This window comes from Pocillopora damicornis, chromosome 8 (assembly GCF_964200805.1).
Source record: "Pocillopora damicornis chromosome 8, jaPocDami1.2, whole genome shotgun sequence".
Lineage (NCBI taxonomy): Eukaryota > Metazoa > Cnidaria > Anthozoa > Scleractinia > Pocilloporidae > Pocillopora > Pocillopora damicornis.
In genome coordinates, this window is record NC_142677.1 from 4,544,905 (window position 1) to 4,562,312 (window position 17,408).

Genomic DNA, 17,408 nt, shown 5'->3' on the forward strand with positions numbered 1-17,408 from the left:
AAAGCGATTTTCGCCCTAATCAACTCGTCATTCTAAAAAGTACCTACCTGAGACGACTTGCATATTTTGTCGATTGTATAACCGAAAACTGTCAGTTTGGAAAGCTCCTTGCGCAAACAAAGCAGTCAAACACATGTCAATTACGTGTTACAAGTGTTCCGGTGAAACGAACCTCTAACTTCGTCCCCGAGTTCTTCTTCCCAAAGGAAAGAAAAAAGAGCCTGGGGACGAGGTTGACAAACCTCGGGATAAGGATGAATCCTCGTCTCTAACCTGAAAACGCCTTAATCCCGCGGAAAAGTAATTCGTTTCAAGAAATTTAAAACACTATTCAAAACGGAGAAAGTTGAGGGGGGCAGGTAGGGGGGGGGAGAAAAGGGAGGGGAGGGAAAGGCAAACGCGTAGAATTGCACCGGATTCATTTTTTATTTTTTCATCAGCTTTTTTCGTCAAAAATATCTGTTTATTTCTTCTCCACAACCAGATTCACCTTTAGCCAGGACGTTTTTCTTGGTAGAAGTGAATCCTACCTTTTAAAAGAGATAAACTATCGAATTTTGAACGTTGAAAGAGAAACGAATCATGGTTTCCTGTTATGTTTTCAGCTTTCTAGAGAAACGCGTTTACTGGGCTTATTGGGCTCTGCAGTCATGTTCTTGCTAGAAATGTGGTTTGCTTAAAATTCACAAAAGAATCAAACAATCGAATTCTGGTAGACATGTTACTTTCCATTAAATCTGTATTCAGTACTACTACAAAAAAAGTTATATTAACGTATCTCTGTTTCAAATTACTTTCATCAGGAAGGATTCATCATTTCTCGTCATAAACCGATAGAGTTGATTATTTTTCATTTTACAAACATTTGAAACATTCACTCTTTCTTGTTTTCTTCCCTGGAGCCAGTTTTCTTTGTAAATAAAGGTTCAGCGTGCCACAGGGCCCCTAAGATTGCGGCGTGACAGATGTGTAAGGATATGGAGCTTATCACAGTAGATGGGTACGTATTCCAACACAACTCTATGACCCCAAGAATAAGGAGCCTAAAAGAGAACCATAAGAAGAAGGTCTATAAAACTTGCGCCACTATCTCAACCAATCACATGCCAAGCTAAAACCTTTTGGCGGTTCGCTTGTTTCTTCTTGAGTTCTCATTGGCTAGTGATGATATTAACTTTTGTTCTGATAGGCCTTTGTGATTCTTCTGAATTTGGTGTTTCGTCACTCAATTGAAAACTGAAAACTGATAGTAGGTTCATTGTAGAGTGCTTATGCTTAATATCGTCTTTTCGTAAATCTGAATATATAGCAATGGCACATTTCGTTTATTTTTCTTGCTCTCACAAGTTTTGTGATCAAATTCCTCAACGAAAACGAAGAACCAACTCAAATTTGCCCCGCTCTCAAAATGTACCATCGTAACTCTGTTGGCAGTGGCACGCAATTAATATCTGGAAGGAAAGGGTGCAAATCCCGTTGAATTTTTCAGGCCTCTACACTGCAATCTCTTTAATTGCAGCTCACTTGCGTGGATTTTTCTTCACTTTCACTAGTTTTCTTAACGTTCTATTGAAGTTTTTCAATAACGAAAGTCCGCGGTTTATCAAGAGTGGACAGAATGAATCGCTAACCTGGCCGATATCCATAGATTGGTCTTCCACAACAGGAACAAAAGAGTGTGAAAATACCACACATAAAATTGGTAATGAAGCGACCGAGAAAAGGCCATGCCAATGAAATTAGACACAAATAATACATGAACAATCTGTACACATGGTTAAGGATCAACAGCCTGTTAAGCAGTAAGTTATAAAAAGACAAAAAATATAAAAAATAATGCGGGAGTGGATATTCCAAAAAAAAGCTTAAAGAATACATGCCCTGTCTAACCTTAAACACCCTGACATCAGCATGTATATTCTCTATACGGTTCTTTATACATTTCCTAAGCTGCTGACAGGGAGAATTTGTTTCGTAATCAAGGGCTTCTTTCATTGATGATCATTTCCTTTATTCTCCTGACCTCAATATGTGATTCAGTGGTGATATTGTAAGGAGAAATCAGATGTTAGTCACACTTTGGGGCTCAAGGGGTCAACTCCATCTATGCACAAGACATGAGTCACTTTACACAAAAAAGTACAAAATTTGTAAGAAAATCATAGGTGGCTATCATTTTTAAAGAAAGATTTCATATCTTGCTAGCCAAATTCACAACTATTGATTCACATGGACTGTTTTGGTATTTGTTTAAAAAGGATATGATTAGAAGTTAGAGCTTCTCCTTGAAAAGGTGTTCTTAAATAACTCTGTAAAGATTCTGATTTTCTGCAAAATGGAACAAAATTGGCAGAGTTAACAAAGCTTATTACCCGTTGAGTGATAAAATGATCTTCACTGTGGGTGCCTTAACCCTTTAACTCCCAGATCAAATTTGTAATTCCCCTTACTGTCAAGCATACAGTTCTTCTAATGTTACTTCAAAGAATTAAGGATTGAATCACCTAATCATTTCCAATTTGATATTTTTCTTTATTCTCATCACTTATCTGGTTGATATTTAATTGATATTGTAAGGAGAAATTCTGTCTTAATCACTCATGGGAGTTAAAGGGTTAAACAAATTTACAAAAAAGGGGAGAACTACAGATGTCCTCTGAGAGTCTAACAAATTGTGAGCCTGACAGAAAATCTAGAACAAAGCCAGAGCAGGCATATAGAATTCATGGACCCTTTCACATTTGTTCTAAGAGCTATGCACTCCACAAAATGCCTGTAGGTAGTGTCATGGCTACACAAAAGTCAAAACAACCTAGACATCAAGAGGAATTACTCCTTGGCCAATTGTTTGGTTAATAAAAACTATAACAAAATTCTCACACACGAATGGTTATCACCAGCCTGATTTGAGCACTATTTTAGGACAGTGGACAAGTCACACTTGTAATTGGACAGTGTAATAGGACAGTTAAAGGGACAGTTAACATGTCATGCCTGTGTAAGGAGACAGAACACATCATTTGTGTGCACCATTGTCTTGCCTTTTGCCAAGTTCACTGTTTTTTCTATAAAACTGTATAAAGGATGTCTAGTTTTTTTGTCTAGTTTTTTTCTCAAATTTTGACATAGTTTTGATTAGTTGATAAGAGGACTTTGTGTCATCCAATTCTGTTGGTAATCATACTATTGATTAACAACTTGAATTCCCACTTTGCAGTCATCCGATCTTCTTAATCACTTATATGATTACAAACTGAATTGCACTCCAGTCAGTCCTATTACAATATTATTATTAATGAAATACAGTGGCCTCGTAGAGTGACATCCTAAAGTGCTTCTACAAAGGGGACTAGCTACATCACAGCAGTTACAAAAACATGGGGCTGCCTAAAATAGTTTCCAAAATGTTTCTGGAATAAAACAAGAAGTATAAAATAGAGTACCTTGTCCACTTGTATAAGTAAAATAAAATCAAAAGTGTAATGTGACACAAGAGAAGACCAACATGAAAATAACGATTCAGAAAAAGCCACTCTGGTAAAAATCTCCAATTAACAGTCCACTTGAATATAAACTGCCGGCCCAAGTTGAAAGCCATAGTGATGTAACTGATGGGATTATCCAATAGAAAAGGAAGGCCAAGAACAAGCTGAAAAAAAAAATCCATGCTTTAACCCTTTGACTCTCAGATCAAATTTATAATTCTCCTTACTATCAACAATACAATTCTTATAATGTTAGTTCAGAGAATTTAGTCTTGGATCAACTAATTTTCCCAAATTGATATATTTTGTTATTCTCAACATTTATCTGGTTGATATTGTATTGATATGGTAAGGAGAAATTCTGTCTTAGTCACTCATGGGAGTTAAAGGATTAAAAGCTACTACAATTTTCAGTTGAGTAAGGCACAACAGATGTTTTGACTTGTCTTGAAACTTGAGACTGATGATGGTTTATGTGACAACAGAGTCTTTGGAATTGCAAACTGAGAAATATGTGGCAATCAGTTTGGAGAGTAATTTAAATTTCCATTTCTTGGTAGTGAAGTGATTACAACAAAAGAATCCTTACTTGAATCAAAGCACATAGAGCAAGTCTTGGCACTGTCCACCAAACTCCGAAGGTTTGTAACAAGAGCAGCAACAGACCAGGAGCAAAGAGGAGAACGTTCATCTTCACACTCACAGCCAGGCTGTTTAAAATACATTTGATGCTTTAATCCTTAATAAATAACAGTAATAACATTTGTAGTAGATATCTTTTTTCATGCTACATTTCCTGCAGCAAAATGATTTCCAACCAGTTTTACCTGAATATAATGCATCCTAAATTCCACCTGTCATGCAGAAAGCAGTTGACTGCGACATAGAGGAGAAACATTGCCACAGGGTCATTGAAAAGACGAAGAATGAAAATTGAGTGGATTCTATACGATGTGCAACACATGAAGAAGAAGGCATATGGTGGAACCTATAAAGAAATCACTGAGTTATCAATTGGAAGTAATTAACATGTAACTTCGCCTTATAATATCCATACATTAGACTGCAAACAGGTAATAAGAATACTCAAACTTATCACGTACAAGTTATCTCAATCTAACACTTAATTATTGTATACAATTTATATGGAATGTGTAGCAGCTTGAAGGGAGGATTAAAAATCCAATCTTGGGAGTTTAAGCGTTAACTAGATGTGCCAACTTGCATGTCAGGTTTAAGTTTGAAAACAAAACAAAACTAAATAAAAGGATACTTACAGAAGAGGTTTTTTGATAAATTGCAAATACACTCACTAGGGTGAGTATATATAGAACAGCAAAAATGTACTGTGCAGTCTTGATGTCTGTTCCATGACCAGTAAGATAATACAATCCAGCAAACAGGTAAACAAATCCTGCTGGATAACTACAATAAAACAATAGAAGTAAAAAGAAAAAACAATTTGCACATATCCAACTTAAGTTGTTACAAACACATGAACTACAGGAAACAGTGTTCTCCATTTTTTTAAGTAAGTAATAAAATAAGGTAAGGTACTACAGGCAGTATATTTAACCTGTTACCAGCTGATTAGGAGAACAATGAGTAAAGAGTGTGGTTGTGTTTCTCTATCAAGGGAGGAAGACTTTTGTTCAAGAAAAACTATATTCTTACATTAACCATTGAACTCTCAGAACTGATTAATTTGTAACTTCTCCCTATAATATCCATAAGTTATCCAGCAAAGAGGTAATGAGAAAACTCAAACTTATCAGCAAGAAGTTGTTATCTTGATCTAACACCAAATTCTTGTAACTAATTTACAAGAAAATGTGTCACAGCTAGAGGGGTGAATTAACAATCACATCTTGGGAGTTAAAAGGTTAACCCTAGAAGTGACATGCAACTAACTTAAGAAAATGATTGTGAACAAGAGAAGCCCTTGATTGGTTAACACATTCCCCTTTCAGTACCATGAGAATTGTAAAGAGAACAGTGAGGAGAATGTGCAGACTGATGTTAAAGTTGGAAGGCTTATAACGATAGCTCTCTGGACTAGTCCCAAGAGATCACCCTTTAAACCCTTAAACTCCCAGAGGTGATTAACAAGTAACTTCTCCCTACAATATCCATGCACTATCCAACAAACAGGTAATGAGAATACTTAAATGTATCAGATAGAAGTTGTTTTCTTGATCCAATACCAAATTCTTGTAACTAATTTAGAAGGAAATATGTAGCAGCTAGAGGAGAGAATTAACACTCAGATCTTGGGAGTTAAAGGGTAAACATACCAAACTACATGAGCATAAAACTATTCTTACTCTTACTACTTATTTTCATTTATTTTTCTATTTTTGAGAGAGAAAGGAGAAATTCACTCTTACACCAATGGACCTGTTGCTCCTTTCAGGAAACTGTAATCATATGTTCCATTTATAACTCCCTCAACTTCTTCCATGTATGCTTCCCAATCTATCTCTGTATCTATAAATCCAAGCATATTCAAATAATAATGTTTCCAGTTCTCTTAATGAATTAAGTATAGTAATGCTAATGTTACTGTGGTAACTTGAATAAAATTAACCAATCACACCACAAGAAATCAACAGAGATTCCAGCCAAATTCAATTGTGCCAGTCAGAGCCAAGGATCAAAGGCATAAAAAGATTGAAACTATTTAGGAAATAATTAATAGCTTGTCCCTTCCACAATAGCTACTCTGTAAGGTGTATTTTCCTGAGATCTGAAAATAAATTATCTTAATTTCTGTGAGAACTGGGAAACATCACCCATTACCAGGTACTAGGTGATTTGCATCTAAATTACATTAGTAATCTTGTGGTAATAAAGACTGTCTTTGTTCTAGACACTGCTTAGTGTCTTGTTATGTGGTTTAGCTAAAATTCATGTTCTTCCAGCTTGGATCTAATAAAATAAACTTGCTTCAAATGTATGAAATTTTTACTGATCACCCAGGTTTTGGGAATATTTGTTTTTGCATTACTTGATGCAAGCCAAAAGGTTGATCTGCCTTCCTGACCACAGAAATCACGCGACTGATACTTCGGTACATCGCTATTCCTTGCAAATAAACTAAGAGCAGATTCTAGGCGACGAAAATTTTTATAAACAGGAAAAATCATATTTCTATCTGAAAGAGAGTTTATCAGTACATAATGAAATCCGAAAAACACAAGAATCACATCAGCTGATCACAGGAGTAATAATTATTATTGTACTCACATTTGATTTTCCAGATGACTATGACATTTACCACAATCTCTGCAAACAAAAGAACAAGGCCAACCACCCAGGTCTTACTCGGATCAAACAACAGTATTTTTATCCATTCGATTACGAATTGCACATTTAAATATTTCCACTGTGACTTTCCTTTTTTCCTAAGAACCGCCATACTTTAACCGGATTCGGCTCCAACCTCGATTTCGGCGTTTTATTTCATTGCATTGTGATTGGTTGAAGAATGTTCGGATTTTCACGGAGTTTCCGATTTTGGACGGGAATATACCGAACTCTTCTCCAAAACATAACATGGCGAAGTCGCTGCAGCTGGCTTTGTTGATCACAGGATTCTTAATGGGTTTTCTTTTCGCTGAATGCTTTGCACAGCGCCAGATATGCTCTTATTATGGTATGAATCTTTTCTTTTTTTTACGTATTTTTGTCTCGTATGCAACTAAGCTTATTTCATAGTCTATCGAATGAAATGACCTCAGGGATCCTTATTGTAAAGCGGCCAATTTTATTAATTAGGTTATTTTCCTAGATTTTTAACCTTTTCACGTCAACCTGAAAGGTAAGGATTTAAAGGATTTTAAATCCAGCTCGTGCCATGAAAGTATCGCTAATCTGAGAAAGCCACTAATGGTCATGGCCGTTTGTGCAATGCGGCCAAGGTGCAAAGGGCATATTCAGATGTGACTCTTCATTGCGTACATATCGTGTTTCTTCTCGCGTTTTTCATCGTCGCTTTTCTATAATCCAGACTTTGTTACTATTCCAAGTGATTATTTATTATCTTTTGTCTCGATTTTCCTAGTGTCAATATGTGTATGGCCAAATATATACCAAATCTCCTTACACGCTTAACAAATCATTCAATGGGGTTAATATGTTTCTGGTGTTATGTACTCATTACGTCCCAAAATACCTAGAGGAGAAAAATCCTTATCGAATAATGGGCAAAAATTCTCACAGATCCCAGGGATGCTGGTAAGATTGAGACAGATCAAAAAGCTTATGCAGGGTAGTCAGTCCGTGTAATGGGATGCTGGTCATCCCTTGACACTGCCACTCCCCAGTCCAAGAAACAGATTGCTGGGTGCAATACCCTTCAAACCCTAAACCAACGAGGAGAATTTGTCTTTTTCTGTCAGTGATTGTTTCCTTTATTCAATTCAACTCTTCAACCTCCTTCCCCCCCTCCCCCGGGGGGGACAGGTAACCAATAGGTATTGAACAGTCATCTTTGCCCTAGAGCTGTAGAATTTGAACCTTGTCTGGGGTGGGATGGGGAATCTTAACAAGTGGAATGCAGGTGTTTGAATTTTTGATATTGAGAAGTTTCAAATGAAGAGTTAGCTTCAAGAACAAGTAGCTTAGAAGAAAACTTTCACTTTGCAAAATGATGCTTACAAGTAAGAAAACAAACTGTGCCACCAAAAACTAATTTTTGACTTTGCAAAATTCTGCAACATCTATTGATCACACAGAAGACTTATTCAATTCAAAAATTGTGCTTGGGTAGGGCATTTCAAGGTAATTTTTGCCTGGGAAAGAAGGGTTGGAATTTAAAGGAATCAATCTTCAAAACTTTAAATGCTCAGGGGGTTGCTCATAGAGAGATGTTGAAGATTCAAATTGATGGACACAGTCATGTTTGATTCAGCGGTAATTGTGAAGAAGAGCTCCCCAAAAAACCTGTCGGCCGACAGACGGCTGACAGGTTTTGCCTGAAATATAGGCTACCTGTCGGCCGACAGTCGGCCAACTGTTGGTAATGTGTCGGTAACCTGTCGGTAGCTTGTCGGTAGCTTGTCCGTGAAACGTTAACACAAACCTTAATGTTTTCTCTCAGTTTTCGCTTTTCTTTTTTCTTAACCTGTCGGTAGACTGTCGGCCGACAGGTTTTTTGGGGAGCTCTTCTTCACAATTACCGATTCAGCTGTAATTCTGTAAGGAGAAATTAGATGTAGGTCATTCCATAACCTCATAAATAACATATTTATGACCTTGCTATAATATCCATGGTTAAACCCTGTGTCCAGTTGACTCAAAAGAGAGATCAGCTTTCATTGTGTGTAAAAAAGAAAAAATAAACATGTTCACCCTTTACACCTTTACACCCCTTACATCAGTATGCACATTCTCCATACTGTTCCTTATACATTTCCTAAGGCACTGTCAAGGAGAATTTGTTTAACAATCAAGAGCTTCTTTAGTTTCTGATCGTGTCCTTTATTCTCATGACCTTCGTGTGCAATTTAGGGGTGATATTGTAAGGAGAAAGTAGATGCGAGTCACTCACAGGGGTCAAAGGGTTAATCCCTATTTCCTTCTTCCAGGTAGTGAAAGGAAACCCAAAGAAGCTTACAGCCTCTCCAACTGTACATGGTATAGAGAGAGTTCCTGCTGCACAAGGACAGAAGTGACGTCATCATTTTTAGGAATGCCTCACCTCGCAACTTCCAGTGATGACTGCCGAAACCGCATGAATTACATGATGTGCTACTTCTGCAGCCCAGATCAGTACAAATGGTTGAAAGAAGGCAAAGTTCACATCTGTAAAAGTTTCTGTGATGATATCTATACCCATTGCAAGGATGCAAAATATGATGGAAATTCCATTGGGACTAAGTATTCTAATGGAAAACATTTTTGTGAAGCGCAATTTTTCCAAGTGGTAGATGAAGACTGCTTCGAGTTTGATGAAGAAATCTTTGCAAATGGATCATTGCATCCAGCCTTTTCAAACTTCTTAAAGGTGCTTGTCATAGTCAATCTGATGAAGAACCTTTTAAGGACTTGATAAGCTGTGAACTGTGCTATTTACTGTCACACATCAATAATAGTGGGCTATCTTGGAAATAAAGTGAGATAGATTAGTTAGCCCAAGATAATCAATCCATGTGCTGCAGTTTGGAGGGATGCAAATTCAGTTTGTCACTGCTGTTGTAATGTAAGAGAATAATGACTACTTTAAATGCAACTCAGCAAGGCTCTCAGAGTAGTACCTAATGAGCAATTAACCCTTTCACTCAAGATCTGGTTATTAATTCTCCCCTCTAGCAGCTACACATGTCATTGTAATTTAGTAAGGAGAATTTTCTGTCAGATCAAGGTAAAGAAAACTACCTCATAAATTACCTTATATTCAGTTTGAAGCTATCATTCTCTTACCCTCATGGGTTCAGACTTTAATAAAACCATGGTGCATTACCCCCAATTTTTTGTCAAACTACTGCTGATTCCTTTGTTATGTTTATCTCATTTAAAAAATTTTATGTGATTTTAATATATTGTGCAAAAATTGATCTTAGACCTGAATATTTCAAATTACATTTCTTAGTTTATTGCTAAAACAATGATTATTTTTCTCATACAAAGATTTATGAAAAATGAAATTTTATAATCTGTGTATTCATTACAGATAACAAATAACAGCTACTTTTTGAAATTATTGTGCTGCATAGAGTTATATTATGTACCTTCAAAGTCCTAAATATAATACACTCTAGATATTATTGATGTGCAACTTTTATATCTGGTGTTGGCAATATGTGTAGATGTAACAACCACTTGATTGAAGGCATTCATGGACAAAAACCCTCTGTGACTCTCGGCAGACTGCTAAATTCTCTCTTGTGAAACACATTTTATCAGTGGCAAGTAAGAGCTTAATACATGCTCCCCTTCAATTTATGAAAGAGCCAAAAATCATTAAGCGGGCATTTTTCTAGAAAACGGCTTTATTGTGATCGCAGAACCAGGAGGGAATTGGGAGGGGGGGGGGGGGAGATGAAGAGGGAGAGTGTGCCCTCTGCCTCCAAATCCTCAATTTTATGCCCCAATGGACAAAAAAGTTTTTGGGAAAGGTCCCAAATTTTAATCCCCATATCTAGGTATTTCCCCTTTTTTCTCTGCCATGCCTGGTATGTTGTGGTTTCTTTAGGTATTTATGGGAACCTCACAAGCAGCTGGCGAGAGGATGAGTCGGTATATCTGTAAGCCATTGCCCCACATGTTACTTTGTTGAGTTGACACCAATACCAGCCAATTAGTCACTAATGAAAAACACGTTTGACTTTGGTTTTCTCTAAACAAGGTGAATGTCAAAATAAAGGGTATACTCTCATCTGTGATGACGCATGTGAGGAAAACAAAAAGCAATTTAGAATGGAGATGATAAGCTGTTGAAATGATCTCTTTTGTGTTTCCATTATCCCATTTGAATTTTTCGTGACCTGCTGTTCCATTAAACTTAACCCCAGAATTGCCCGTCATAATCCGTGGGATAATCAAGGTCCCAATTAAAAAGACCAACCAAAAAAAAAAAACCGATTCAACCCTGAAAAAAAATAGTCGATGTAGCTTGTACGCCCTGTTAGGATTTTTGTCAATTCTGATAGGAATAAAACTGAGAAACTGTTACCGAAATGAAGTTAACTAAGAAATATTAAATTTGATGTCCTACAAAAAGTAAATTTAAATTTTGCTTAGGAAAAATAATTAGATTAAAACATAAAAAATTAGGCTTAATGGGTTCAACATCTTTTGTATTTTACATAATTTATAAGTAAATATTCATAAAGACTGCCTCTCTCATTATGGCCCTGACCCACGCTGAGTCACGTAAGAATTGCGTATGTTGCCTTGATTGACTTGTCATTAAAATTAAAATTCATCGTTTTCAACGTCAAATCTTGGATCCCTTACGCGTTAGATACATTATAATATGATTTATAATCAAATATCAGCCCCATATTTGGGATTTGGTTGGAAACCAGCGAATCAAAGTCGTTTCCTTCAGTGGCAATACAGATGTGTGATTAGTCACGTTTCTTTGATGTCTCGTCTTACACCCGCCTACGAAAATTCCTATCTTCCGGTTTATGAATTTCAACTATTAAAAAATTACAAAATCGTCTCGCATTTAGCATCGTGTTAGATTTTCCCATGACCGTACCTAGAAATTGAGTAATCTTTTTAAATAAAAATATCGATGTCAGTGCCACAGCCAACTGATTGAGAAATGAAACGATCTAATAAAACGACCTGCGTACTTGCAGACGGGCAAACTGAATTATTTTTTGGCTTAATACCTGCATATAACGCGATTTAGGACAATGATAGTTTTAGGAGAGGGCTTTTGGATTGAACTTCCGACTTCTGTCGTAGTAGGAGTTAATAGAGCGGAAAGAGTTATTACTTTGTTATCGTAAATTAGACCGGAAGAAAGAGTGCGTCACCCACAATCCATTGCGTGAGCCCTTGGCTACCCACGTCATTTTCACTGTTTTGAGTTGTTAGTGTTCGAGAATATGGCGTGTGTTGGGTGGATGTTTGGTTAATTGCACAAGATTTACTCACATCTTCTTGTCAAGGAAAGAAATTTTTCGTTATGGCTAGCGGCAGTAGTAGTAGTTCCAGGTCTGAATTCATAGTTGGAGGCAAATACCGCCTTATTCGCAAGATTGGAAGCGGTTCTTTTGGCGATATATACTTGGCAGTGTCCTCGAGCAATGCGGAGGAAGTCGCCGTGAAGCTCGAGTCTCAGAAAGCCCGTCATCCACAGCTTCTTTACGAGTCAAAGCTGTACAAAATCCTTCAAGGTGGCGTGGGAATCCCTATCGTTCGTTGGTTTGGTCAAGAAAAAGACTATAATGTATTGGTTATGGATCTGCTTGGCCCGAGTTTAGAGGACCTCTTCAATTTCTGTTCGCGTCGCTTCACAATGAAAACAGTTCTGATGTTAGCAGACCAAATGATTAGTCGAGTTGAATATGTACACAACAAGAACTTTATTCACCGTGATATCAAGCCCGATAATTTCTTGATGGGTGTCGGCAGGCACTGCAACAAATTATACTTGATTGATTTTGGTTTAGCGAAGAAGTACCGCGATACTCGAACCAAACAGCATATAGCTTATCGCGAGGACAAAAACCTTACTGGAACAGCGCGCTACGCCAGCATCAATGCCCATCTTGGCATCGAACAGTCGAGAAGAGACGACATGGAATCACTTGGTTATGTACTGATGTACTTCAATCGAAGCAGTCTGCCATGGCAAGGCTTAAAGGCAGCCACTAAGAAGCAAAAATATGAGAAAATTAGCGAGAAAAAGATGTCCACCCCTGTCGAAGTCCTTTGCAAAGGTTTCCCAGCCGAGTTCGCGATGTACCTCAACTACTGCCGTGGACTTCGCTTTGAAGAGAACCCAGATTACATGTACCTCCGTCAGTTGTTCAGGATTTTATTTCGGACTTTGAATTACCAGTACGACTACATTTTCGACTGGACAATGTTGAAACAGAAAGCTGCTACCGCGCAAGCCACGGCAGCCACTGCGACAACAACGGGTGGAGTACCTTTCACTCCCGCGAAGAAAGCAGATCATTCACACGGTGCTTGTCACCATCCGAAAGCTAAAGGCAACGTGTACGATATGTACGAGTATTGAACTCAAACTCTGTACACCATAAAGCACTGAGGACTAATTTTCAAGTCCAAGAAACGCTGAATCATGGAAGATTTCGCGTCGAAAGAACGCAAGATCTAAGCGTGGCGCGTGATATGCATTTAAGTAATGTCCTCGCCGTCGACTGAAAACAGTTTTTAAACTACAATCTTCGACACATTTTGTTTCCATTTAATTTATTTAACACACTACTGAAGTCTTCAGCTCATTAGGGTTTTTTTTCGAGAAGCGTAAAATGTACGTTTTTTGGCGAAGATCTATTCTCGCTCGCGAGAAAATGTTACAGTTTTTTTTGTTGAGAACAACAAAATTATTTTGCTCATGCGCGCAAGGAGAGCGAGTGAACAATACCCAATTCAATTCGGTAAACAATACATCTTGGTATTTTTTATCCAGATATACCGCATGTGCGATTTCAAATATGTGTAATTTCTCTCTTATAGTAATTATAATATTTGTGGTGTATGATCAAAGGCTCTGATTTGGACATTTGTAATTCACTTTGTAAAGTGAGCTACAAAACATGACAACATATTTTCTGCTTGGGCTAAATTAGTATGTAAATATAATGATAATAATTGTCATTCGCTTGCTTTTGTTTATGGTTTGTGTTAATAAAAAGTAATATATCCCATCACAAGAATATTTTTAAGACTTTTAACTGTTCAATTTGTATTCACTTTTTAGGTCTCAGTGTGCAGTTAAATATATAGAGGTTTCCTGAATAAATGTGGTCAATGTAGTAAATATGGCTGACATTATATCAATTTTTTTTTTAATACTGATTGCGATTTCTTGGAATAGAAGTTTTTGGACCTTGTATCTTTGAAATTTAAATATTTTTCAGGATAAAGAAGTCTCGCTGTTGTAAAGTTGTTCTATGCCTAGTCTTGGTTATGGTCCATCCCAGTTTTGCTTGATTCAAGCTAAATCGACATTTTGAAGTGAAAATTTTTCAGACTACTAGATGGAAACTAATAGAAATTGATTAAGAAATTTTTAAATGGATTCTATGAAGGTTGTCAGTCTAAGTCAAAGTATTGGTGGCAATGTTTTGCAAGAAGTCAAAGGATTCATTTTTGTATTTTCCTCAGCTGTTCCATTCTCAAGATTAGTACAATTATTTTTTTTAGTCTGATGCTAATTCACACTGGAGTCCAACAAAGGCCACAGTTTTAAGTTGAAGTTAAGTGCCTTGTTGTTATCAAATTATTTTTTTCACATGTCTCTCCACTTGAGGTAAGCCATCAGGCCTATAAATGGTACATAAAAAGAACATCATCTTATAAAAGATAGCAATATACTAGGCACAGTAAAAGTTATTACAAATTTGTTAGTAAAAGTTTGTTTTTAAAAAGATATACAGAGCCCTCAAGGGTTAAAAATATTCTACAAAGTGCCTAAATGGTAAATTAAATGTGACTGAGTTAAGAAAGGGGTAAATTGGAGGGAATACAGCATTAACTTTGTTCTTCTTTGATGTTGCAGAAAAGTTTCATATATCCCTTAATTTGTGTTTTGTTCATTGCAAGAAATCTAATGGTGACAGTGCAAACACTTCGTGTTTTTCAAGGAGCTAACTTAGTTATTGGAAGTTGGGAAATATGCCAGAGAGCAAGCAAAAAAACCTGCTGTACTAAACAGACAATTTGGTGAAGATCCACTTCTCAAAGACTAGACATTGGTGGACCATTATAATAGCAGCTTATTGATACTCAGCATGGAATCTGATCTCATTATGTGCTTCAACCCCTAACTTAACATCAGTATCCATATTCTCTGTACTGTTCTTTAAAAATTTCTGAAGGTGCTGAGAAGGAGATATTGTTCAACAATTGAGAGCTTCTTTAGTTGGTGATCATTTCCTTTATTCTCACAACCTTATAGTTTGATTCAGGGGTGATGTGATAAGGAGAAATTAGATGGAAGTAACTCTTTTAGGTAAAGGCTTAAGAACAACCTTGCCTGAGTAACAACCAGGCAGTGAAATATGGGACTACACTTTGTTCAGAGATTTAGGATTTGACCATGGACATATGCTGGTTTAAGCCACAAAATAAGCCAGAAAGCAAAGAAGAAATATATTCAACACAAGTGAAGTGATATTGCTTCTTCATTTGCTCCCATTAAACAATAAAAGGTCTTTTTCAAAGTTAATAAGGAGTTTCAACCCTCTCATTTCCAAGATTACTGTCTTTTATACAATTCTTATAATGTTAGTTTGGAGAATTTGGTATTGGATCATCTGATAATCCCCTAATTGATATTTTTTCTGTTCTCATCACTTGTCTGCTGGATGTTGTATTGTAAGTGTCAAAGTGTCTTGGTCACTCTGAGTGTTAAAGAGTTCAAGTTTATTAAGAACTTGTGGCTTTTGTTTCTCAGGTTAAAATGAGATTGCATTTTTATAAAAAAATAAATAAACCTTGGCCTAACTACGATTTATCTTCCAGTTAGACATAAAGACTAAACTCTGTTTACCAAAGTATTTGTATATAAATAAGCCCTCTAAAAGCTTACAGATCTTGATGAGGTAGGATTTAAAAAAACATTTTTGGGAGTTTGAGATGTCACACAGATTGGAATGCTGGTAATTTTTACAAGATTAATGCCAAACCATGTTCATTAATAGGATACATCTGAAAGTTAAAGGGAGCATAAAGAAAGTAGGAGGCTCGATTTCATGTAAAATTATTGGTTTTCTGAGCAAATGGAGGGCAGTGGTGAAGGAGGACATTTGTTTATAAAAACAACTGCATGATACAAAACTGGAGCCTAACCTTGATTCAGCAGTGTTACTGTAAGGAGAGGTGAGCTAGGCCGCCCTCAAAGGTTTAGCCTTTCAATCCCAAGATCTCATCAGAGATTCTCCTTACTGTCTACAGTGTTACTGTAAGGAGAGGTGAGTTAGGTCACCCTCAAAGGTTTAGCCTTGCAATCCCAAAATCTCATCAGAGATTCTCCTTACTGTCTGCCATACAATTCTCACAAAGTTAGTTTGGGGAATTTGGAATTGGATCAACTAGAAATTCCCTAATTGATATTTTTCTTTATCCTCATCACTTCTTTGCTTGATATTGTATTGATATTGTGGGGAAAAGTTCTGTCTTGGTCACTTAAGTCAAGTGGTCCATCCAGATGGAGCTTATCATGGTTTTCATAGCATGAAAGGATTAGGAGTATTACTGTCCACCCACCCCCCTTGGATGGGATGCTAGTCCATCCCAAGGTTACCTCCCAGCATTTCGTTAGGCTTCCCTGACAATTTACTAGTTCTGGGTGCAGAGAGTCACTGTGAAAGTAAAGTGTCTTGCCAAAAAACACAACACAACAGCTGGGCCAGGTCTTGAACCCTGGCCTCCTGACTTGGAGTCTAGCTCAGCACACTAATCATTTGGCCAATGCCTCTCCCACATATGGCAATAGCGTGCGGGGGAAAGAGAAAGTTACATGTAGCTGTTATACAAAAGATTCCAAAGAATGACTGTTTTATGGGCAGGTTACTTTTTTTAATACAATCTTATGAATGCCTTGCAATGTGGATTAATCTCCTTGCTGCACAGCTAATCATCTTTAGGTCTCCAAGATCACACAGGTATATATGTGGAGCCATTGTTTCTTCTCACTGGACAGACACTATGCTGTTAACGTGTTCAGTGGTTGGTCATTGTGTCTGACAAGCTAATGGTGGCATCAAGATGAAAGTCTCTGTGATTGATTCCTTGAATATCTGATATCCAAGTCATAATGCTGAAATTTAGCTTTAATCCAACTGTAGAAAAATTAGAACTGATGAGGTCAGTTGATAATTTACAAAACCAGTCTGAAGAATACTTGAAACAGTCATTATGAAAAAGCAAAAAATTAATTGCCATAAAATTTGTTGATACTTACAGTTTAATTATGTAGATTGTCAAAATTCATATTTTCTCAAAATTATAATTTTTCATCGCGTATCTGCAGCTATCGTGAAAAAAAGTTAACAATATGACGCAGACTAATACAATAAATCTTTAATTTTTTGCCAATGGAGGCATTTAATAAATAATGCAAAACGGCTTGTTCGTTATACTTCGTTATATTTGTAGATCAATATCAATGCCACGTGACTGTGTTCGTAGTCGTGGCCGAGTGGTTAAGGCGATGGACTAGAAATCCATTGGGGTCTCCCCGCGCAGGTTCGAATCCTGCCGACTACG

General features: G+C 36.9%; 3 protein-coding genes and 1 non-coding gene across 4 annotated transcripts; 3 read left to right on the top strand and 1 right to left on the bottom strand.

The window, feature by feature from the left end:
* Nucleotides 1-441: 441 nt before the first annotated feature.
* On the bottom strand, nt 442-6,939 carry LOC113686199 (dol-P-Man:Man(5)GlcNAc(2)-PP-Dol alpha-1,3-mannosyltransferase). The gene is made up of 9 exons (XM_027203792.2): nt 6,732-6,939; nt 5,873-5,972; nt 4,763-4,910; nt 4,313-4,473; nt 4,075-4,195; nt 3,444-3,649; nt 2,264-2,328; nt 1,632-1,767; nt 442-1,043 (listed from the first exon to the last, which is right to left on the bottom strand). Exons 1-9 carry the CDS (start codon nt 6,901-6,903, stop codon nt 875-877), a joined length of 1,278 nt encoding a protein of 425 aa, XP_027059593.2. The 5' UTR covers nt 6,904-6,939; the 3' UTR covers nt 442-874.
* A 44-nt stretch (nt 6,940-6,983) lies between these two features.
* On the top strand, nt 6,984-10,249 carry LOC113686194 (riboflavin-binding protein). Its single transcript, XM_027203789.2, has 2 exons — nt 6,984-7,140; nt 9,074-10,249. The coding sequence occupies exons 1-2, from the start codon at nt 7,041-7,043 to the stop codon at nt 9,535-9,537; spliced, it is 564 nt and encodes a 187-aa protein (XP_027059590.2). The 5' UTR covers nt 6,984-7,040; the 3' UTR covers nt 9,538-10,249.
* Nucleotides 10,250-11,981: 1,732 nt separating this feature from the next.
* Nucleotides 11,982-13,956, top strand: LOC113686197 (casein kinase I). The gene has a single exon (XM_027203790.2). The coding sequence runs from the start codon at nt 12,130-12,132 to the stop codon at nt 13,189-13,191; it is 1,062 nt and encodes a 353-aa protein (XP_027059591.2). The 5' UTR covers nt 11,982-12,129; the 3' UTR covers nt 13,192-13,956.
* Nucleotides 13,957-17,326: 3,370 nt separating this feature from the next.
* On the top strand, nt 17,327-17,408 carry Trnas-aga (transfer RNA serine (anticodon AGA)). The gene has a single exon. It is a non-coding gene; the product is annotated as a tRNA-Ser (tRNA).